General features: G+C 53.6%; 1 protein-coding gene across 8 annotated transcripts in view; it reads left to right on the forward strand.

Moving 5' to 3' along the window:
• Positions 1-23,299, forward strand: part of LOC118225438 (partitioning defective 3 homolog) — a 381,373-nt gene that overhangs the window by 129,277 nt on the left and 228,797 nt on the right. For all 8 annotated transcript variants that reach the window (XM_035413832.1, XM_035413834.1, XM_035413837.1 and 5 more), the window contains exon 3: positions 9,999-10,179. In XM_035413832.1, the coding sequence (XP_035269723.1) occupies positions 9,999-10,179 (181 nt within the window). The remainder of the gene's footprint in view (positions 1-9,998; positions 10,180-23,299) is intronic.

The following is a 23,299-nucleotide window of genomic DNA, read 5'->3' on the forward strand; positions in this document are numbered from 1 at the left end:
GGGTCTGTATTTGTAGGAGACGGTAGGGATGCTCTTAAACCATAGAACATGTCGGGGAATTGGGAGAAAATGCTCCAGGGGGACCCCCTCGTTCAGGATGAGGAAATGAATTTGGAAGAGCTCGACCTGGGAGTAATTCACATCCGACGCGTGTCATCCTGCCCACATGAAAATATTGATCTTCTGCTTTTATAATGTATGTAATTATGACTTCAGACGGTGATTCATTTGCAGGAATGTGGCATTTATAACGCAGTGAGTGAATCAAATAATTACGTTGGCACTTAAATCACTTAAAGGACATTTCCTCATCGAAAAGGATTGATGGCCCAAAGTCAATGGTGGTGACAAAATCTACATTTTGAAGCATGGCCAGTTTTTTCCCCCTAGTTTAGAATTTTGCCGCGGCTGGCCGGCTGACTGGTTCAGCTGTGAGTGTTGCTAAGGAGATGACCCACAGGCCTCTGGGGCGGCAGTGCAGCCTGGCCATCCTGGCTGTGGGGGGGCGCAGAGGAGGGGCGGGGTTTGTTGTCAGAGCAGGCGGCCGTCCCCGTGCTCCAGGCCCCTGTCCTCAGATCAGGTCTGCCGGCACCTGCAGCTGCCCGATAGCAGGGGCAGGAGCCTCGGGAGACTGACCTGAGATCAGCTCGCCGGGCCAGAGCCAGCGCCGCGCCTCCGCTATTGTTCGGCCGTTCCGCGGTTACAAAGGGGTAGCGGCTTCGCGGAAACCCGTGCGTATCGGAGCGAAGGCCAGCAGGCAGGCTGGCCCTGGTGGCTCCCGGAGATAAGGGGGCAGCCGGTGGAGCTCTCTCTCTCACTCCTGCAGGCGGCAACAAAGAGGAAGGAAGCACAGCGCTCTGAAACACCGCTCCAGGTTAATAGGGCTTTGTGGGCTCGTGCACTGCTGACTGCTTCACACCTTTGTGGTTTGGAACCAGCTGGGTGAAAGTTTTATGTGCACACGTGTGTGTTGTCTAAACGGCTCATTCAGTGTCACAGAGCTTCACAGTTGGGAGCCTTGTGGCTTTATACTCTCTCAAAGGCATGCTCAGTGTTTTATCTGACTGTCCACGTTGCTCAAGTCTTACCACAGCCCTGTGGGTGACCTCCCAGTACTCAGACCGAAGGTCTTAACGCAAGTGTGTTCAGGGAGCCCTCCCCTTAACACACACACACACGCGTGCCCGGACTCACACCGTTCTCCAGTCCGGGCGTCCGCTCCAGTGACTCTCAGTGCCCATGTTATGGCGTTATATTCTTGTTTCTCAGCAGCTCAACCCAAGACACCGGGAGTTTAGCATTCTCCTCAGGACCGCAGCGCTCGCTGGCGGGTACCGGGAGCCCCTTTTCTAATTGTTAGCGGTACGGGGGGGGGGGACTCGCGGGAGGGACGGGGGGGTGTGTGGGGGGGGGTACGAGCGTGCGGCCGGGGCATTTGCATTTCTCTATCTCCAATCAGCGGCTGATTGCAGGCGCTCGGGCCGCGGAGCGTGCTCTACATGCTACTGATGATCCGGGCCTCCGTCAAGGACACGCGCCCGCAGCTGCCGCTTCGCCTCTCCCCTCTCCGCAGGTCCTCCGCCAATACCGCCCGCGCCAGGGAGGTGCGAACGGTTCGAAATCCGAATCAAGTCTGAATTAGTATTATTATTATTTTTTTAAACGTTTTCTTAAACGTGCTTTCCTCTCCAGCGACGGCGTCCCCCGACGAAGGTTTTAATTGCTTTCCCCGGCTCTCGCGCATATCAAACGACGGATCCAAGGGCGTTTTTTTTCTTTTTTTCCAGAGCGCCATTTTTTTTTTTTTTTACGATGTTATGTATTTTCCTAATGTTTGCGTTTTGAGAGTCCTCTGAATGCTAATGCAGACGGTTCGAGACGAGCACGCAGGCGAGCGGCGGCGGCGCCGGATGCATGAGAATTAGCCTTCGGGAAGCGATTAGATTCGAGAGTGAGTTAAGGACAGCGGGGGGGGGGGGGGGGGGGGGAGTGGGGGGGGGGGGGGGGCAGGCCGGTCGGCTTGATTTCATTTCGTGAAAGCCGTTTCGCCGGAACGACACCTGAAGGTGCTTTTAAGAGCCGCATTTAGATGAGGAAGATGAATTGCGAAGACGCGGGACTTAATGAAGGAAATTAATTCGGCGAAGCTCGCCGCCGGCGGGGGCGGACCCGCGGTGCCGCCGGCGAATTAGGCCCGCCGAAGAAACCCGCGGCGTCCGCTTCCGCCTCACGCGGCGCGCCGCCGATTAGCCCCGAGACGCTAAACTCTCCCGTCCGCTAGGAACCGAAAAACAAACCTCTCAGCAGACAATAAAGCACCAACTGGAGAAGAAGAACGAGCGGGTGGATGTCACACACAAAGAAGCTTCGCCTTTTACTGAAACAAAAAAAACAACGAAAGGAAACGCTTTGCAGACAAAAGGATGAGGAAAGTGCGCTGAAACACTGCCTCCGAGCCGAGCTCCGGTGCTGTACTTACAGCGCGGTAGAAAAGTAAAAAAGGGGAAAACAAAAGCGCAAAAAAAAAAATGCACTGGTTTCAAAATGGCGGCCTACCGATGGCCTCTTAATGAGCAGAGTGGACTGTGACTCGATTAGCTCCACACAGCGTGCAGCGCTCTCCTCGCGGTGTAATTGCTTTTGCATTCGCGCGTCCCGCTCTCCTCACTCTGCCGGGCCCTAATGCGCCCGCGGCGCTTGTTTGTTTGCTTTCAAACGGGACCGGAACGGCGAGAAGGACCAGAGGTTGATTGCATTAAGAGAAAGCCTGCGCTTATTACAATTTCCATTGGGTGAAGCAGAGCGTGGGTAACTCTTGTACCCCTATAACGTGTGCAAATGCACCCACCACCCCCCCCCCCCCTCCGGCCTCAGAGCTCAGGGGAACTTCAGCGACTTGCAGCCGCGACTCCGCCGCGCGGATTTTAAAGGACGAGCCGCTAATCTGTTTGAATTTTGCTTGCCCCGTGCGTTTTTCCTCCCGCGCCGCCCTCCTCCTTTTCCCGAATTGCCCGCTGCTCGGTATCCCGTCTCACGAGATTGCAGAGAGAGGCCGATAAGCGAACGCGTTTGCTGCGCCCGTGCGGATTACGCGTACGCGCGTGTGCATCCTGAGAGCGCGAGGGGGAAACGCTGACGCGTTGTTCCGAACGCACTGAAACGCTAGCCGCGGGTCACGCAGACCCTGCTGACACCGCGAGTTTCGCTGACCCCCGTCGTCCGCGTGGATATTCCCGTTGCTGAGGGCAGTCTCTCTCTCCGTGTGAGTTTTGCCGCGGTAGCGCTGCTGAAATATTCATCCGGTTCTGAACACTGGCGCTGTAGACGTTCGAACCGGCCCTATTGTTTCAATATTTCATGACCTTAACGAGGAAAAAACAGCGTTGAGCACTTCCCTGCTGTGTTCGTGGTACCTGAGTCCGGCTCCTCTGCCAACTGAAATAATGGATGGATCGGATGCTGAAAAATTAAAATGGCAGGGAGTGACACTTGGCATCTAAAAGGCATTTCTGGGAAGCGCTCTGTCCTCAGAACGTCCAAGAAGATGGGAGAGGAGACGGACTTTATCGCCGGCGTGGCGTCGCTCTTCTGGAAGTTTACTTACCAGGAGGTCGCGGGTTCGCGGCCCTAATGGGGCATTGTTGACCACGCCGCTGAGCAAAGCGAAGCCCGATGCTCACCGCTGAACGCCCAGCTGGTTTAAATGGGTACGAACAGTCCTCTGTGGGTGGGGAGGTCAGCTGACTGATCAGGGCTCCGGGCGCAGTGCTGCCAGACTCTACTGCAAAGGGTGGAGTTTGGGGCCTGGAGCCTATCACACAGGGAGGGACTCACCCTGTATATTACATCACTGGCGGAGAAGTCCGGACGGGTCGGCTTCTTAACTTAGCGTGTCAGCGTCAGCCGTTCCTCAGAGACCGACAGAGAGAGAGAGAGAGAGAGAGAGAACAAGAGAGTGAGATCCAGAGAGAGAGAGAGAGAGAGAGTGTGAGAGAGAGAACAAGAGAGTGAGATCCACAGAGAGAGAGAGAGAGAGAGATCCACTGAGAGAGAGAACAAGAGAGTGAGATCCACAGAGAGAGAGAGAGAGACCCACTGAGAGAGAGAAAGAAGCAGGCCTACACTGTCATTCACTGACAAGGTCCTTCAAGCTTGCAGAGGAAGCTGTTGACTAAGCGGGTCTCACAGATTTCAAATGGGCTCCTTCTGCAATATTATTTACTCCTCCTGTGCCCTTGGCAGCCAAATGATGATGAATGGCCGAGAAGGATGATGTGAATTTTGAAGGATGAGTGAAAGAGGGAGAGAGAGAGAGAGAGAGAGAGAGGGGAAGAGTGGAGTGTAGCCTTGGTGACGGGGTTAGAATAGTACGCTGGGAGAGAGCGTGCGGTCTGAGAGAGCTCCCCGCTCGCCACATTAGCACGAGTCTCCATCGCTCACCGGCTGTTTGATGCGGGCAGGGGGTCAGGTGTTGAGCCGCCTTCCCAGACTCCCGCGGGCGCGTCCGAGCGCGCGCAGGCCGCGTGGCTCGCTCTCTCATAAAACATTAACGCCTTCCCCTTCAGGCGCGAGAACGCGGCTCTCGCCCCTCGGTCCAATCGGCAGCGGCGAGACGAAGCCCAGCTCTTGTCGAGGGCGTTCGTAAGAAAGAGCCTGGAGCCCCCTGTTCCCCACCCGTCCCCTTTAATACGCCCGCTTAATCTTCCCCACTTTAATTGGCCGTATGCGTACCTCCTACCTTCCCCTTCCATGGAATTACCCTGCTGTACGTTGCTGTTGTACATCACCCAGGCCGGTCCAGCCCGCCGGTGGCGTGGAGGTGCGTAACCCCTTACGAAATGCTTTGCGCTGTGTGAAAATGAGCTTTAAAAACGCAGCCTGTTGTTATTATTCATCTTTATTATCCCCCCCACCCACCGCACCCCGCGTGACCTCGCTGTGTTAGGGCTGAGTGTGCGGAATACAGACACGCGCTGCCGATGAGTCCGTATCTGTGCTCGTCTTCCCCTTGCACGCATACAAGGGCGGGGAAGGAAACGTCGGCTGCTCCCGGCCCTGCACCGAGCCGATCCACGTCAGCGGAAAGTCGGTTCGGAAAACTTTAAATTATCGACTTCGTTCATTTGCGCAATAACAGCGCATCGGCGTTTTCCGTTCTCCGTTTTTCGAAGCGGAGCGTTCTCGACTGATGTACTGCGGAGCGCTGTGGCTCTTTAGCGCGTGGGCGGGAGGGTAATGAAGTGTTTCCTCCAGCGGTTGTGTGCGTGTGTGTGTGTCTGTGTGTGTGTGCGGCACGCCGAAGGCTTTCTGTATGAGGGGAAACTCGCGCTGCCAGTGCATCGGGAGCCAATCGGAATGGAGGAAGCGTTTGCACACTGCTCGTGCCCAGTGGCCTTGTAGCGTCGAGGCTCTTAAGCAGCTGGCCTCACGTGGCTCGGGTTTTAGTGTGCGGCTCAGTCGAGTCTCCCGAACATCTGTTTCACCGCACCGCGGCCGAGGTTTATGGCATGGCTTTTTTAATAAAAAGAACATGGTTGTAAATGCAGCATGCGAGAAGCTCTTGGGTAAAATACTGGTCTTGCAGTCCTTATTGACTTATCAAGCTGTGCTGCGTCTCGAGCTGTGCTTGAAATAGTTGCAAAAACTTTTAAATGTTTTATTTTTTTTCGAGTGTGTCAGGACTTTTTGCACTCAGAAAATGTGTAAGTTCACGGTGCCAGATAAACCCACTCATCATGCTAGAGGGTGAGTGGTACAATGATATGGGAAGTAAGGTGAACAAATAAAACTGGAGAACTTTCCGGAAACTCTCGCCCTCGTCGTTTGAGTGTCCGGCAGAATTATGACTGTGCGAGCATTAGCTATATCCTTGAGGATTACGTTTAAAAATAAATAAATAAAAATGAACAGATGTGTCAGGAATTTTGAATTGACTGTAATCGAATGAGCGAAGCAATCCACTCGTGGGATTACCGCATAGAAAAGCTATTGACCTGCCTAAAGTGAACCGGTTTGGCCAGTTTTTGTATTTGATCTGGCTAGCCTGGCGTTTGCTGAGCGGCTTTAAAGGGCGGCTTTCCTCGTTTTTCGACCCGAGCCAGCGTCAGCTCTTCATTATTTATTTGGTCGTTTGCCGTAAGGAAGATCCCAGGTCTGGAGCCCAGGCATTACTGTAAGTGCTTTCATATCGCTGTAAGAGGGCTGCAGAGGTAAGTGCGGGAAGTCGGGTTCGGGCCCGGAGCCGTGCGGGAAAAGGTGCTCTGATCCGTGAAACCCATTCACTTCAATTAATCCTGACCCCCAGCGGGCAGCCCTGCTCCTGCTGAGCCAGAGGAGAGCCTACAACTCTGACCCGTGTTGCTCAATCAGCCAATGGGGTGTTTAGACAGACACACATACACTCACATACATGAGCACACACACACGAGCGCACACACACACAAGCGCACACACACACACACACACACAGCAGATTGGCCGGTACATTATAAGTGAACTACATGAACACTCCCACCATGCTCACTCTCTGTCTGGACGCTAGCAACACTTTTTCAACTGGGTTCTCAGTGTGAGTCACACCGACAGTGAATTAGGAGCACTGTGTGTGTGTGCGTGTGTGTGTGTGTGTGTGTGTGTGTGTGTGTTTGGGGAGGGTCAGTCAACAGTCCCACATTAAAGCAACATCTTGTCCCACATTAAATATTTACTGTAGCAGAGACAGCCAGGTGGGTGTAGCTCTCTCTGACTGACGGCCGGGCCTGCTCATGTCCAGCGACTGCCCCCCCCGCTGGCTGTCTGTGTCATTAAGGAGCGCATTAGCAGCTCTTACCGCGGATTCACTCCGATGGCATTACAACCTGGGCGGGGGGGGGCTGGGGGGCTGGGGGGCGGGGGGGCTGGGGGGCTGGGAGGCTGGGGGGCGAGGGAAGGGTTCAGCGCGTAACGAGCAGAGCCTTGGTTTTGAGCCGTTAGCGATTTCGGCATGCTCTCGCGGCCTGGTGCTGCTTCTCGCCAGGGCCGGTCCATAATCCTGCCCTCGGTGAGTCACAGGTGAAAGATCAAAGGGAACCTGAACTCCACGTGGTGAGCTCAGCTGTTGCCGGGGAGAGACTGTGTCACCTGCCCTAAGACGTTAAATCAGGAAACTTTCCAGTGAAAGAGGCGGTATGCTGTAATTAACCTCCTGTGGTACAGAATAACACAGTCATAGTGCTGGCAGTACTGAATGTGTTACTGTTACGCTTGAATTTCCATTTTCTGTTCAAGTAATGACACGCTCTCTCTCTCTCTACTGGTGTGTGTGTGTGTGTGTGTGTGTGTGCTTGCCGGTGTATGTGTGCATGTGGTGTGTGTGCACTTGTGTGTGTGTGTGCACTTGTGTGTGTGTGTGTGCGAGTGCGTGTGCATGTTCATGTGTGTGAGGTGTGAGGCCGTTGCATAGTGATGAGAATCAATTATCCGGGCTCAGCTGGCGGGGCGGCTGTTCGTCCTGCTTTGGTCGTTTGTGGTCCAGGTGCGCTGAGAGAGGGGGGGCGGGGCTTTCCAGCGGCACTGCTGCAGGGAAACTTGACCTGAAAATGCACTTCAGAGACCAGAGGCGGTCTCAGCTGCTGGGCGCTTCACGAAGCTCACTAAGTATTCAGCGCCCAAGTCGATTTAGGGGAAAACGGGGCCTTTCAAGCAGACATTAATATTGAATGATGGATAAATGCGAGGCCATTTGATTATGTGTGGGACAGGGTGTGTGAGCAAGAGGCAGGCGCCCCGCCTCCCCAGTGACTGAGGAGAGTTGTTCTGAATTAAATGTGAACTATTGAAGATCTATAGTATCTGTTTGCTTTTGGGATTCAGTATTTTTATTTTTTTTGCACTGTTTACTGAAGACCGCTAATGGTGCCTTCTGCAGCAGTCCGTTGTCTGTATCGCTAGGTCTGGGGCTTTTAGCACATCACAGGAAGAGCTAACCGAGCATTCCGTATAAACAGGGATTAATGACTGATTAAATTTTCATAAATGTTTGGGCTACAAATCAGGCCCTACCTGGCTCCCAGTGCACAGGCGCATGCACACACAGGCACGCACGAACGTGTGTGCACACACACATACTCACACACCCTCTCTCTCTCTTTGTCACACACACACACACACACACACAGTCTCACATGCACTCTCCCTCTCTGTTACACACACACACACACACACACACACTCACAAACGCGCTCTCTCTGACACTCTCTCTCTCATGCGCACATGCATGTGTGCACAACCACACAGTTGAGCTGTCGTTTTAAATTTCACTGTGTGTGATAAACTGTCCAGATTAGCAGAATAACTCGTCCTGGGAAAAGCAGGATCCAACAAGCAGTTTGGGAAAATGTACTCACCAACACCCTTTCACAGAAACAGCCTTCGTATGTATCTGCCGAATATAAAAGCTACGCAAAACAGCTTTCACGCTCACGGCCTTGAAGCTTTGCAATAAAGGAAATGTCAAGCAAATTCTCCTTCGGAGTCTCTGGTTTTAATATAAGAGGAGTGTTATTTGGTGACTCGGCGGACGCTGATTGCTTTGCTACTCTGTGAAACGGTAATAACCCCGCGCAGCTCGGGGGGCGCCGGTTCTGTACCGGAAGGAGAAGCGATTACAGCCCGAGTGTGAAAAGCTTTCGGTTTCCTCCCTGCTCAGACAGACGCCGTTTCTTTGGCCCGGGCGTACGTCGACGCCGCTGGAGAAAGAGGCCGGGCGAATGTCGTCTGAAATGTAGGAAACAGACTCGCTAGAAATCGGTGCGATTGGTGCCGGTGGTAAAGCGCACTAGCGCGTGCCGACAGGCAGACGTGTTCGCGGATCCGTGTACACGTGGTGCGTACACAGTCGCGCACGGTCTTACACATGTACTGATGCACGTAGTGCGGCGGACACAAACGTTCACGCTGGTACACACACGTGCACGCTCATGCGCGCTAATGCAGGCGCTCTCACGCGTGTGCACGCTCACACATGCTCACAACGCGCTCAGACTAGGAAGTGGGCGCACACGCACTTGCAGAGCATCAGATTTATTTCACAAGGCTCGGCATGATAGACGAATGATAAAAGAATCGTTATGAGTTCATACTAAAGCGTATACTTTCCAGAGGGCGACCTCTCAAACCACAGGTTCGTACACGGCCATTGTTCTGGGCTTGCTGTAAATGTGCCTGCCTGTTGAGTCTGCATGTGCAGAGTCAGCTTGCTCTGAAAGTGCGGCTCGTGCGGCATACCCTGGCTCTTGCCTCGTGGACGGACGGACGGGCCGTTGTAGGCGACGCGGCGGCCGATGTGCTGCTCGAGGCGCTCCGTTCGCCGGACCGTCCCCGCGTACACGCGTCTCCGCGCGCGGCAGCCGGCGGCGGCGGCTAATCGCCTCGTCAGTGTGAAATGATTGGCCGTGTTTCCGAGAGGAGAGCCGGCGAAGGCTCGACCGCAGACCTCGCCGAACCGGACCTCCGCCGCTCTCCCCCACCTGCGCCGCTCTCCCCCACCCACGCCGCTCTCCCCCACCCACGCAGGCCCTCCAGGAGCAGCCCTGACTGGCACTCATTATCCCTGAGCCGGAGTTCCTTCAAAAAGCTGCGAGAATGGAGTCTGCGGAGTGGAGACCTGAGAGCGGGCGTCTGTTCCCCGAAGGCAGGAAGCTCATTTTGTGAGGGCTGTTGAAGACGGCGCGGTCTTGGCCAGGGCACGGGGGCAGTGCCTGACAGCGCAGCTTAGTTTGGACTCAGTTTTTTGGGGGGGGGGTGTTAGCGTTTCCCTGTTAGCGTTAGTGCAGAACCATGTCAGTGCTCTGCCTGTGTGGAAGTATGACAGACGACGTTTTCCCTTTCGGTGTGTGGCCCTGATTGTGGAGAATGCAGGGACCAAACAGTAGCTGTGAGATTAGCCATGTTTGTTCCAGTTGTGGTCCTGAGACTGACTCTCTCTCTCTCTCTCTCTCTCTCTCTCTCTCTCTCCTCAGCTCGTGGCCGTGTACGATGAGCAGGACCCTCACCACGGGGGCGACGGCACCAGCGCCAGCTCCACGGGGACGCAGAGCCCCGAGATCTTCGGCAGCGAGCTGAGCTCGGCAAACGCGTCGGCCTTCCAGCCCTACCCGGCGGCCGGCGAGATCGAGGTCACGCCGTCCGCGCTCAGAACCAGTGAGTGGCTCGCCGTTCACCCGCTACCGAGGGCCTTATCTGAGGCGGGGGGGCGCGCTCTGTCCCTGCGCTACCGGCGTGCGAAGGTGGAGTGGGGTTACGGTCCTCTGGACGGACGGACGGGGGGCGGGCGGGCGTCCCGTCCAGGGAAGCGAGCAGGGGATGCTCATCCTGCCTCTGCAAAAAATCACAGACCTGGATAAGCCCTGACCAGGAGAGCAATCACGGCTTACGTGCGCCAGAGCTCAGCTCCGTCCTTATCGAGCCAACCGCAGCCTCCGTGCTGAGCCAGCCGGGGAGGCGCGGAGAGTGGGATTTGCTTTGGGTGACTCCTGGAGACCGGGGCGGCGTAATGGTGGGGGAGGGGAGGGGGGGGGGGGGAGTTAGGACGATTCCAAGTGCCCTGACTGAGAAGGGACTTCGAAAAAAATTGCGTTCTGCATTTTCTGAGGGGGGTGTGGGGCCCAATCTGAGATATTTTCGTGGGGCCCAGAATCCCTGGTGGCGCTCCTGTCTGGAGGTTCCACTCGGCGTTGTAATGATGACCCATCACATTCATGAGCTTTCCCTCTGTATCGTATTTCACACCCACCCACCGTCTCCAGGCACCTCTCTCTCTCTGCACTAGTGCGATCGAGGTCCTGAAGGGAAGAGGCATGTCAGATTTACATGCTGTCGGCGTCCAGGCTCAGCCCTCGGTTGTGGAGATGAATGAGTGGATCGAACGGCCCTCGGACTGTGGGGACAGGAACAGGAAGTAGAATTTTCTTTTCCTTCTTGTTCCTTTTTCTACAGAGGTCATATTTTTTGAGCTGAACATACTGTGGTAGACAGGCTATGCTCATGTTCTGGAGCATGCCAGAGGTTTAGAGTTCATTGGCTCATGGCATTGTTTAGGGAGCGTGGGCATTAGGAATTCCAGATAAGTACGCGACTGTGGAGCCCCCCCCCCCCCACTCCCCCCACTCCTTACCGCAAGCACTTGAAGGCCGAGCAACATGCTCTGCATTTCGTTTTATCAGAATGCAGATGCCATGCTATTTTTCCCTTTGTAGAAAGATCATTCACTTTTTACAAAAAAAATATATAATCTTTGTGAGCCTCATTTATTTATGAGGCTTTTGAGATTCATGTAAGTACTCACTGAGCATGGAGAAAAAAAAGACCAAATAAGAAAGAAATCAGCATGTGTTTGAAAGCTGGTATCTTCAAAGAACAGTGGAGCTCGCCCGCACTCTCTCTCTCTCTCTCTCTCTCTCTCTCTCTCTCTCTCTCTCTCTCCATTCTCCAGTGGAGTAATAGAAAATTAATGTCTCAGATGTTATTTGGGCTCCCTTTTGAACTATTGATTTTTTTTTATGACTCTCAGGAAGAGGCTGGTGGGGGGGGCACTGGGGCTGGGCAGACCGAACGTGTGAAGAGAGCTCTGCGACGCGATTGCTGTCAGCAGGAACCAATTCTTCCTCCTTCCTCCCGTATCTCAGCGGTCCTTTGTGTGTCTGGGGCTTTCACTGCCTCTCACACTGTACAAAGGAATTTCTGTGGGTGTCAGTGTGTTCCCAATTTGCCCTTGGTTGTGATGTAACTGAGGACCGGGCTCCAGTAATTTTGGTCTTGGCGGAACCTCTGATTTAAGTCAGGCGTAGCGCAGCTCTGCTCAGATGCGGCTATCAGCGTGAAATGAACGAAGCTTAAACGCGTGAGAGCGGGTTTTTCGGTGTTTTCTGTGGCCATTTTTGACGTGTGCGCAATGTTCAGCGTGAAACCAGCTGCGTCAGAGTATATTTTTTACTCCTGTAGAATATATTGGAACCATATTGGACTCACGTAAATTCTTTGTTTGAGTTGAAACATTTCACTGTGTAACTACTGCTCTACCACCTCATATGGACATTTTGGCAAAGTTGGCCCTTGTATGGCTGTATCCTTTATCGCTTTGTTTTCCCCCGAAAGAGGACTCTTTTCTCTTCTCGAACTGCCGAACGCATTTAAATGAACGCGCGCCGCCTCAGAATGAAAGCTCGGCCGCCTAAATTGCCGGGCTTGCTGTCGGTGTCAAGTCGTTTTGTCCAGAAAGTTCCATTGTTTGCGGCTTTTTGTGACGGGTAATCTTTTCTGACGCTGAATTGGAGAACAGGGGCTGTTTGCGAGTGGATAGAGGCTGAACCCGGTGCAGTGCGAACGAGCGCATTTAGGAATGGCAATAACACAAATCAGGACTCAAATTGCACTGCCATTACCTCTTAAGCTTGTGCTTTGAGGCATAGTATTATGGATATCTGGGCTGATAATGGCTCGGATTTTATCGATCGTTTTACTCAGATCTTGAGAGCATTTTACATTTTCGTATTAGAACATGCTGCTGAGGCCGGGCAAGTAATAATAATTGGATTGGAGATGAGATGTAAATTGCCGTAATGAATGTAATTTGTCCATAATTGTATGGATAATGGGCAATGGGACTTTTATGAACATGAAACTATGAAAACATGGACGCTTAACACAAATGAAAGCAGTGGAGCTGAATGAAGCTGAAACATTTTGGTGTATTTTTTTCTTTCAGCATTGTGTTTCTCACTCCCACACTCCAGCCCCCTCCTCCACTGGGGAAAGTGTTTTTGTGTGTTTTATTTGCTTTTAGTCGGCAAAACTGGCATTGAAACCTGTTGTGCAGTAAAGCTTAGAGCGCCCCCTACAGGTACGAGCAGTTAATTCAGTTGACCCTCAATGCTCCTGAAGGCCCCCCCTCCCGGATCCCCTAGCCTCAATGCTGCTGTACCGTATTCTCTCCCTTTACCCAGCATGCTTCACTGCTGTGCTAGCCGCTCCACCTGGCACAAACCCCCCCCCCCGCCCCCCGAGACACTCAGATGGCCGTTTATGCATGCGTGTGGCAGGGCAGGTGGCGCCGGTGCGGCCCAGCTGGAGAGGGCTCGTTGGCCGCCCCGGCCCGGGCCAGCTCTCTGGCCGTTTGGTTGTAGCAGAGCCGCCGAACGGACGGACGGCGGCGACCGTAACCGGGCTCCGGAGGCCTGCCGACCGGCGCGCCGACAGACGCATCCAGACAGCTCCCCCAGGGGCTGAGAGAGAGAGCGTTCAGCTGGTTAAAAAAAAATCAGCCGTGGGAAGCTGCCGCTAGCCCGCGGGAGCGTACGGTCGCCGCGGCCGGTTCGGGAATGACATCGAAGCGACGGGAGTGCGCGATGCCCCCCCCTCCCCCCCCCCCCTCCCCGGGGCAGAACGGCCTCTCAATTAAAGCAGTCGCCCGCTGGGAAAGCTCCGGACACCTACGAGCGGCGCCCCGCTTCATTTAATCAATTCTGCCAGCGGGCGCGTCTCCGGAAGGCCCCCCCCCCTCCCCCTCCGCCCCACGCTTAAACCGCAGCTGCGCGGAAGTCGGCGGGGCACCCGAGCGCTCGCGGTCCGCCCCGCCGCGCTCCGAGCGACGGATTTCCGCTGAGAGCCCGGGACGCCGCGGGCTGAGGCGCGCCGAGCGCCGCCGTGAGTCATCGGCTTTCCGCAAGACGGGAAAAAAAAGAAAACAAACGAGAAAAGAACGAGGGAACCTTATGAAATCTGTTACCGAGCTCCAAGGAGTCTGAGATCGTTTCCTTGGCTTTCCCTCCCGGCTCGTTTTGATCGTGGTCCTCCAGAGGCGATCGGCTAACGGGTGGCTAACGGGTTCGGTTTGAACTGCACACGGGTTCGGCTGCTGCCGGGTCAGCCGCGCTAGCTCTCCTCTCTAGTTTTCGTTTTTGTCAATAGACCCCTCTTACGATCTCTCGCTCGGCGAACAGCATAATGGAATTAGCGAACGTTGGTATCGGAGGAATGAAACGGGAACCGAAGCTGGGTTTTTTTTGGGGGTGGGGGGGGGTCTGGTTCTCGCGGCGCGCCCGTCTACGAGCACGCGGTGCCACAGCAGTCTCCCGGTTCCGTCGCGGTACGTTTTTCGGCTTAAGAGCGCAGCTTCCATTGTTCAAACCCGGCTGGCAATTCAGCGCAAGGGCAAAAGACACTGGGAATCTCTCCGAGGGCCTTGAACTGCCTTTGTCAGCCCGAATTAGAGTGGAGTTTATTAGGTATGTCAGCTCTTTATGGCCTGCCCTCTCGCGCTAATGAAAGCGGGGGGTTGGCGGGCGGGGCGGGCCCGGGCTGGCGCGCTCCGCGCCATCTCCAAAGTGGGCGTCCAGCTCATATAATTCCGCCTATTACTCATAAAACCATAAAACTGCCACAATTTAATCTAAAGCTTATTACGGCTAATTATTGTAACCGTTGACACTGTTAAATGTTCAAGAAACCGATTCAGAAATGAAGTGTGAAGCTCTGTGAGCGTGAAGCCGCCCCCCCCCCCCCCACTCCTCCACTCCTCCACTCCCCCCCCCCTCCTCGACGCGAGTAGGAGTGCGATGTGGAGCGAGTCGTGCCTGTGTGGGGAGTCCTGGTGCCTGTGTGGGGAGTCCTGGTCGCCGCTCTTTTCTGACTCCCTGCGTTCACCACCGTCGACCGTGACCCAGTCAGAGAGTCCCGTTGCTCTCCCACGCCCCGTGAGACCGTCCAATCAGACCTCTCCCCCGCCAACCTCCAGCAACCTCCAGCGCTCCAACCCTCTGGGCTGCCCTGTGTACTCACATGTCCGACGGTGCCTGCCAGCTGGTCTGAGGCTTCAGTGTTAATGCACTGCCGGAGCTGAGTGAGCACTTGAGGGTCTTGCCCCCTGAATGGATACGAGGTGATTTATGGGACGGGCCATGGGAAGTCAGTCGTGTTTTCGGTGAGGTCCATTTGTTTAAACTGGCGACTGTGTTTTTTTTTTTCTTTGCGTCATCCGGTTTAATCAGCGCAAAACAAACAAGCCGTCGCTTTGGAGGATTAAGTTGCAGGGCTAAATTTATAGGCCTCAACATGTAAACATTTTGTCCCGTTTACCAGGCCCAGTAAGGGCATGCTGTTGATCTGTACAATCATATTTTCCTGTGGGAGGTACGAATGCGTCTATTTGCAACGCTGTAAAAATTTCAGCGCTAATTCAAATCTTAACAGGGTACATACGAGCACAATGCATAGGGGAAGTGGCGTTTCCTTGAAAGGGGCACGGCTTTTCATCCCCGGCATAGCGTCGCGCTGTTTAATTCACCGCCAGGTGATATTTAACCTGCTTTCTCTCCCTCTGCTGTTTTCGTGTTCTCAATAATAGATCCGTGGCACCATTAACAGTGTCGCAAAGTCCCCCGGTTTACAGAAGGGCCTGTGTATTTCAAGCCCCTTATTCAAAAGCGCACTACAAAGGCCTTTCATGTCCGGGCCTTTGTGAATGCGAAATCAGGCTTCAAAATACCCCAACTCCTTTTTTTCTCCCTGTGGTGTGTAGAAAAAAGGCGGGGGGAAAAAAAAAAGAACAACAGAAGTGCGCCGTTGACTAGAGTTCATTTGTATGAGAGCCAGTCCTCTGTCAGTCCTCCGCACGTATCTCTGCATCCTGTTTCTTCTTCCTTTGAAGTGCCCCTGCCCCCGCTGTCCCTCTGCTCTTCCCTCTGCCCCACTTAGGGCAAAGACCTACCGCTGGGGATTTCTTTTATTCGGGCCTTCCATTATGTTCAGAAGAGAGTTTTGATTATATTGTTCCAGCCTATCTTATTTCCCATCTGGGCTCATTCTAATAGGCCCTGTAGGAAATTACGCTGTTCGCAACTGTTCTGCATCCTGGTCGTTTGCTCTCTCAGCCCAAGCCAACAAAGTGGCTGAAAAGCCCATTAAAATGACTTATTAGCCTTTGTTTTCCTGGACGTGAATAGGAATGCTCCATTAGACCTCGCATGCTAATGTATTCCTCACTGCTGCGCGCACCAGACAATACTTTTAAGATGATGAGCCGTCCTGGCCGGGGCTGGGCCGGGTTGTCTTCTACCCCCTCGTGAGTTAAGGAAAGAGCCGGGGAGACGGTTGGCTCCGTCAGCTCGTGCTCTCGTCGCGTTCTCCTCCAATCGCGCGTGTTCTTATGTCCCTGTAATTTTACGGGGCTTCATTTGTATTCTGGAAGAATGGAAGAGGGTTTCCGACAAAACAAATCAATGGAGACCACCCTGGAACGCGGCTGTCTCCCCAGCACACACCTCCACCCCCAAGTGTTCATCTGTGAAGTGCTTTTGGCTCAGCTGTGTCAAAGGCAGACACAGACACACTGCAAACACAAACACACTGCACACACACACACTTGCATGTAGATACACAGCATGCACACACAGACACACACACACACACAAACACACTGCACACACACACACTTGCATGTAGATACACAGCATGCACACACAGACACACACACACACACACACACACACAAACACACTGCACGCACACACACTTGTATGTAGATACACAGCATGCACACACAGACACACACACACGCACACATTCAAACACACTGCACACACACATACAGATACACACCACGTGCACACACATAAACCCACGCATATACGCACATACACACATACAAACCCACAGCATGCGCACACACACACACACACCTAAACACACATGCACACATACACGCGCGCACACAAAGATTGTACACCATATACACACACTCATACAGCAGCTATGTCCCTTTGGCATTGTCCCCCTGTGCTCTCTGCTTAAACAGGTACATCTGCACTCTGGCCGTGTCAGTGGAGGACCGTGAGTGGGGACCGGTCTGTCTGTCTGTACAACTGAGAGCTCTAATCCTCACACCCCACCCCTCAATTGAACAAATCCAGTTCCTCAGCGCTCATTCGTGCACCCAGCATGGAGGGAGAAACAGTGTGGGAGAAAGAGGGGGAGATATTTGAGAGACTGAAGTAGAAAGAGGGTGCTGGGATGGTGTGAGCGTGAGAGAGGGACAGAAAGAGCGTCTGAGGCAAACGGAGAGAGGAGAAGCATCACGCAGCTGAGATGGCTCGAGCGAGAGAGAGTGTGGACGAACGAGTGGGAGAGTGTGAGAGAACATGCGTGAGAGAACAAGCGAGGAGAGAGAGGGAGAGAGAGAGAGAGAGATAGAGGGAGAGAGAGAGAGAAATGAGGGCATACCGAGGCAGCAGACAGCTGAGATCTTAACAGCGTGAGAGCAGGTCTCCTCGCAGCCCCGAAATTCTTGACCGGTGTCTTGACGGGCCTGACAAATGGGACAGACCAGCCTCCATTTTTGGTGGGGGGCTACGTGGGATCGGGATCTCTGTGCAGCCCAAGGGCTCGGCTGGGAGCTGCCGACATGCTCATATATCTGCCTCTGACTCCCTGGCAGCTTGAGCACCAGGGAAGAAATACACTGGGGAGCCCAGAGGAATCCACCGGGCTGCGGAATGCTGGGGGAAAATGTTAAATAAACAACGCTGTGCTTTTTAGGCCAAGCAAACAGATTTCAATCTTTTAAAAAATGCCCTCGTTAATTGTTGTTTTTTTGTGTTTTTTTTGGGAGATAAATCTGCCCTTGCTGGTATGGTAGATTTGGGCAGGAAGGTCTAGTTGATTCAAGTGTCAGTCTCCCCTGATGACTGTGAGTACTGCAACTGGGGCGGCAGTGTAGTATAACAGGTATGGAGCTGGTCTCGTAACCTGCAGGTCACAGGTTTGATTCCCGGGTAGCACACAGTCTGTCAAATGCCCGTAATGGAATGTAATGCTACTGTGACGATACGACAGCTACCGCCGCCGTAAGTGCTTTGGCTAGGCCGTGCTTCTCTGTTCCTTCGCTGTTGCGGAGCGACGTGTGAGTTCTGGAGTGCGGACGTACCCTTCCTGAGTGCGACTGCGCTGGCCCGCGTCTCAAACGCTCTCCGCATGGGGCCGGAAGCGCTGGAGCCCCACCGCCAGTCACACTCCCAGCGTCTGCTCTTTAGTCTGCTCCCGCATATGTTGGGCTAAATCCGGAGGCTGTGTTTTTTTTCCACACACACTCAAAACGAAGATGAACACTTCAAGACTTCAAGATCCCCCCCCCCACACACACACACACAGCTTTATATGCTGCCTGAAAACTGCCATAGAGTGCTGATTGGTCAGCCACTGAACACAGAGCGTGTACTGTCAAAACTAGCCTACGCACATAGACACACACAAACACACACACACAAATGCATACAAATACATATGCACAGGCACATACAGTACACACATGCACATACATATGCATGTACACACACACACTCACACACATACACACACCGGTCCCCGTGTTGTTTTGTCCTCTTTGTCCCGGATCACAGGACATCAGTCTGAGCGGCCTCTGCCCGCGTTCTCTCTCTCGTCTCTCCCCTGTCTCCGCTGACCTCTATTTCATACGTCTGTGTTTGCTGGGTGCTGCGGATTTGCATATTTACACACTGTGTGCCCCGTGCCCAGTGTGATGCAGATAGCTTCAATCAGAAACGGAGCAGGCAGTTCAATAGCCAATTTCAGACCAGGCCATGAGGGGAGAGTCCCTATCATTGCTGCTGCAGGAGGGCTTTCATCTCCACAAGATTAGATCCATGGGGGGAAAAAAAAAAATGTATTTTGCTCCGTAAAGACAGAAATGCACAAATGCAGGAGAAATTAGTTTTTGGTTTGCTCTTGTGCTTCTGGCGGGAAAGGGCCAGGAAAGAGCCGGGATTAGGGGGGCCGGCTTCGCAGAGTAATCTGTATTGTGCGCGAGATATTTGGTTACGCGGCCGTCGGTGTGGCGTGATGAAAATGCTGTCTGTTTGCACCCGGAGACGGAGGCTCCACGGACATTTCTCAGATCCAGAAGGCGCTCCACAATGGCGTCTGAAACCGGCACGGTTAGCCACACCCCCCCCCCCCCCTCCCCCATGAGGATCACGCTTCCCGATGCGCCACGCTGACTGAGGGCCCACCTGACGCATCTCTCTTCTGCCCAAACAAGCAGCTTGGTTAATTACCCATGAGCGCTTGTTCCAAATTTATTTTCCTTTAAGATCTGCAGCCAGACGTGTGCGTGGGTTCAGTAAGCAAGATTTATTCATGCTACGTTCTTGCCTTTTCGCTAATGGAAGAAGCGCTGTAATGTTTTTATGAAGTGCGGTGTTCATGCCAACATCAGTGCGCATTTACCTTGCTGATTATAATCTTGGCTCCGTGGTTTTGGCTTCCTGCACTTAACCTGTTCCCTGCCACCTGTTCCCTCTCTGGTTGGGGTGGGGCTCAGCTTTACAGAGCTCCTCTCTGGAGGGGGCGGGGCTCTGAGCTTTACAGAGCCCCTCTCTGGAGGGGGCGGGGCTCTGAGCTCTATAGAGCCCCTCTCTGGAGGGGGCGGGGCTCTGAGCTCTATAGAGCCCCTCTCTGGAGGGGGCGGGGCTCTGAGCTCTATAGAGCCCCTCTCTGGAGGGGGCGGGGCTCTGAGCTTTACAGAGCCCCTCTCTGGAGGGGGCGGGGCTCTGAGCTTTACAGAAACCCTCTCTGGAGTGGGCGGGGCTCTGAGCTTTACAGAGCTCCTCTCTGGAGGGGGTGGGGCTCTGAGCTTTACAGAGCTCCTCTCTGGAGGGGGCGGGGCTCTGAGCTCTATAGAGCCCCTCTCTTAGGGGGGCGGGGCTCTGAGCTCTACAGAGCTCCTCTCTGGAGGGGGCGGGGCTCTGAGCTTTACAGAGCCCCTCTCTGCAGGGGGCGGGGCTCTGAGCTTTACAGAAACCCTCTCTGGAGGGGGCGGGGCTCTGAGCTTTACAGAAACCCTCTCTGCAGGGGGCGGGGCTCTGAGCTTTACAGAAACCCTCTCTGGAGGGGGCGGGGCTCTGAGCTTTACAGAGCCCCTCTCTGCAGGGGGCGGGGCTCTGAGCTTTACAGAGCTCCTCTCTGGGGGGGGCGGGGCTCTGAGCTCTACCGAGCTCCTCTCTGGGGGAGGCTGGTTTTGTGTGCGGAGAAAGCGCTCAGCTTCCACTCCCTGTCAGAAAAAAAAACAACAGCAGCTAAAAATAGAGGCTCAAAAGGAAACGGCGAGACCCGAGAGGGAAATTAGTCTCAGCGGAGCGCGTTTTGTGCCTAAGCTGGCGAGAGGGGGGCGTTGGCGGTGGGGAAAAAGGGGTTTGTTCCAGTGGGGGAAAGCCAGGCCAGCTGTGGGGACTGAGCCCTGCGAAGGCCCGATAAAAGTAGCCAATGTTCACGGCTCTGTGAATAGCCCTCTGCTCCTCCGGGGGGCGCCGAACCGTACGCCGGGAGCTGTGTGCGGCCGCCGCTCCGGTCCTTCCGGAGGGGGCTGCTGAAGCACGGAGCGAGGGAGAGAGGCGGAGGAAGGCACTGCAGGTGCCGAAGTGGCCGCCGCCTCGAGATGGTGGGCAAGCGTTCCGCTAACCCCCTCTCGCGTGACGATTGGCTGAAAAACAGAACTCTTCCGCAGCTTTCCCCCCCGCGAAATCCTGGCGCCCTCTGCTAAGCAGAGTGACTGAGCCGCCGGCGTGGGCCAGCGGCCTGGGTTTCGTTTGACGCTCTCTGGAGCTTCACTTTTGTGCGTGGAACACGTTTAGCTAGTGGTGTTTTTAACTAGCGGCGCACGTTCAGTCTTACGTGAGTGCTGACGCGCGAGCCGCTCTCCGGAACGTTCCTCTCCCCCCACTTAGCGGCGGTGGCGTTAAGCGATGCGAGGCTAGGCTAGCACGGCGGAGAGCTGGGGCCGGTGACTCGGGGAGTGCGGTGCTCAGGCTGGACGGGGTCTGTCGGGGTGTGCCCAATGCTCTGTGCACACAGCAGGCCGCCTCCATCAGCCCACCTTAAGAGCTTTAACACACCTCCTCCCCTAACCTCCAGCAGTCTCTCTTTACGGGTCAAATACTGCACGTGTGCAAACACATGAAGACACAGGAACACACAAGCACACACACACACACATACTCTCTCTCTCTCTCTCTCAGCCCATGCACACTTTTACTTAATTGGAAACTAAAAATAATTCAGCATTCAGTGTGTCATCCATATTTACTGTAGGTGTACTTATTAATTTGTTATTAAACTGCGATCTTTGACAAACTCACAGTGTCAGTTTTTACTGTTCCTCACGCAACTCTGTAATCTCTGGTTTGCCTACATTTTCAAAGTCTGTTTTTCTCTCTTGGCCCTGCCTGAACACCAATTAGGCATTCAAGTCTGCTGAGACAGATATATTGTTTGCTCTGCTAATTGCACAGAGACACATCAATATTTATTCTGTGCCCAGAAATCAAAGCGTTGGGGAAGGCTACCGGTTTAGGCTCTTCCGTATTTGTCTCCGCTGTTTTAAACGGATCGGCGACCGCGCCGGCTGAGGTGAAACGAAGCCGGTATTCCATCGCCGTGGCGATGCTTCAGGTCCCCTCGGCGGAATCGGAGCCGACGGTGAGCCCGAGGTTCCCCGGGAGCCGGGAGGAGAGGAGAGGAGAGGAGGTGAGGGGCGCTCTCACCTGCGCGCGGCTCCTCGACCAGCTCCCCCTCCCCGCCGTCGGCTCCCCGCCCGGCTCCCCCTCCCCGCCTTCGGCCTTATCAATATTCCCGCCCTCGCTCTCCTCGTCCTCCGTTACGTCGGCGGCCTGCCGGGGCCACTTTGGCTGCGGCTCAAGCTCCGGCGCGGAGGACGGAGCGCATCTCCTGCCAATTTAAATGATTGAAAAGCGGGGACAATGGAGTCGGAAAGCAGAGCTGCGGGAGCGTGTGCGATGCGTCGTGCATCGGGAGAGTTTGGAGGGGCTGGGGTGGGGGGGGGGGGGTGTTTGCTATTGATTTTTCATATTTACCCTCAAACAGCAATTTAGCTTTTACACGGGCGTGCGTTTTCCTCCCACCGCCCGCTGGAGCGCGCCCGAATGAAGGAATAACACGCGAACGTTAGTTTGAGGTTGGCTGATAAATGGACGGGGAGTGAAATGGCCTCTCCCGGTGGATTTCGGGGCGGGCCGGAGTTGTGCCTCTCCGTTCTGGCTCTAATCCCCGCTGCGGGGGGAGATCACGCGTTCATCTCGTTAGGAGTGCCCTCTCCGGCTCCTGGTTGGCCCGAGATCGATGGGCGGCTCGTCTTAAGTGCTCGTCCGGGTTATTAAGCGCGGGATCGCACAATTTTGGCCTGGAAGCTAATCCAGTCACGCATTAGAGTAAGGCCTCTATTGGCCGAGGGGAAGGGGGGTAGCGTATGAGCTGCCTGTGATAATGTGCCCCCCCAATGCACTGTGGGACACCTTGACTATTACAGTCCTCCAAAGTCTTAATTCCATGTATATTTGCGCCAAAATGTCAATATATATGCGTGAGAAAATTACACAGGAAGGACGTATTGGGTATATACTGAGTATTCTTGGCTAAAATTAATAAGTAAATACTTTCAGATTTTTATGATGAATGTGGCTTTGGGGTTCAGTTATATTTTCTTAAAATGGTATACTTGATTTTGAAGTGTATTTTTCTGTCAATGCGCCAACGATTATAAATGTCTATTTGCTTAATGCTAGGTGCCATTGATTGACAATTTTGACAACTGACAATTGACCAAAGGGGGAAAAGTGCCCATTGGACAATCGTTGGGCAGCAGAAATGAATTGGCAGCCGTTTTTAGAATGAACGCTTCAATAATTGTCAATAATTGCTTTTGCTCACAGCAGGTTCAAATGTCAGACAAAATAGTGCATTCATTAAACCCATTTACAGTGTCAAACCGGCTTTAGCTTTAAAACATTACTGTCAAGCCCAAGAAAGCAGCCATACAGAACTATATTATTTATTTTCTTCATCTTGTATGCTCTTTGGGTGAGACTTTTCAAAGTGACATTTCTTTGCTCTTTCCTCTCCATAAGTTTGATGTTCCATACTCTCCACATTCAATTCTTGTTAAACTGAAATTCATTTAATTAATTTGTAGAGAGTTAAATCGGTAATAATAAATAATAGTCTTTGACTTTCAGTAATTGTTCTATATATTATATTGTAAACATTAAAGCATTGCTTTTTTGGGTTGAGGATGTCTGGAAGGTAGATGTATTTTATGAAATTTGTGGTGACTACATTCAGTAGTCTTTACCAATGTAAGTGAATTCATACTGTGCCTGATGGAGTTCTACACTGGTGCTGTTCTTAACTCTTAGGTCTTGTGCTCCTTTATCAGTGGTGCTAGACATTTGCACTCAGT

The sequence above is a fragment of the Anguilla anguilla genome, chromosome 4, assembly GCF_013347855.1.
Source record: "Anguilla anguilla isolate fAngAng1 chromosome 4, fAngAng1.pri, whole genome shotgun sequence".
Classification (NCBI taxonomy): Eukaryota; Metazoa; Chordata; class Actinopteri; order Anguilliformes; family Anguillidae; genus Anguilla; species Anguilla anguilla.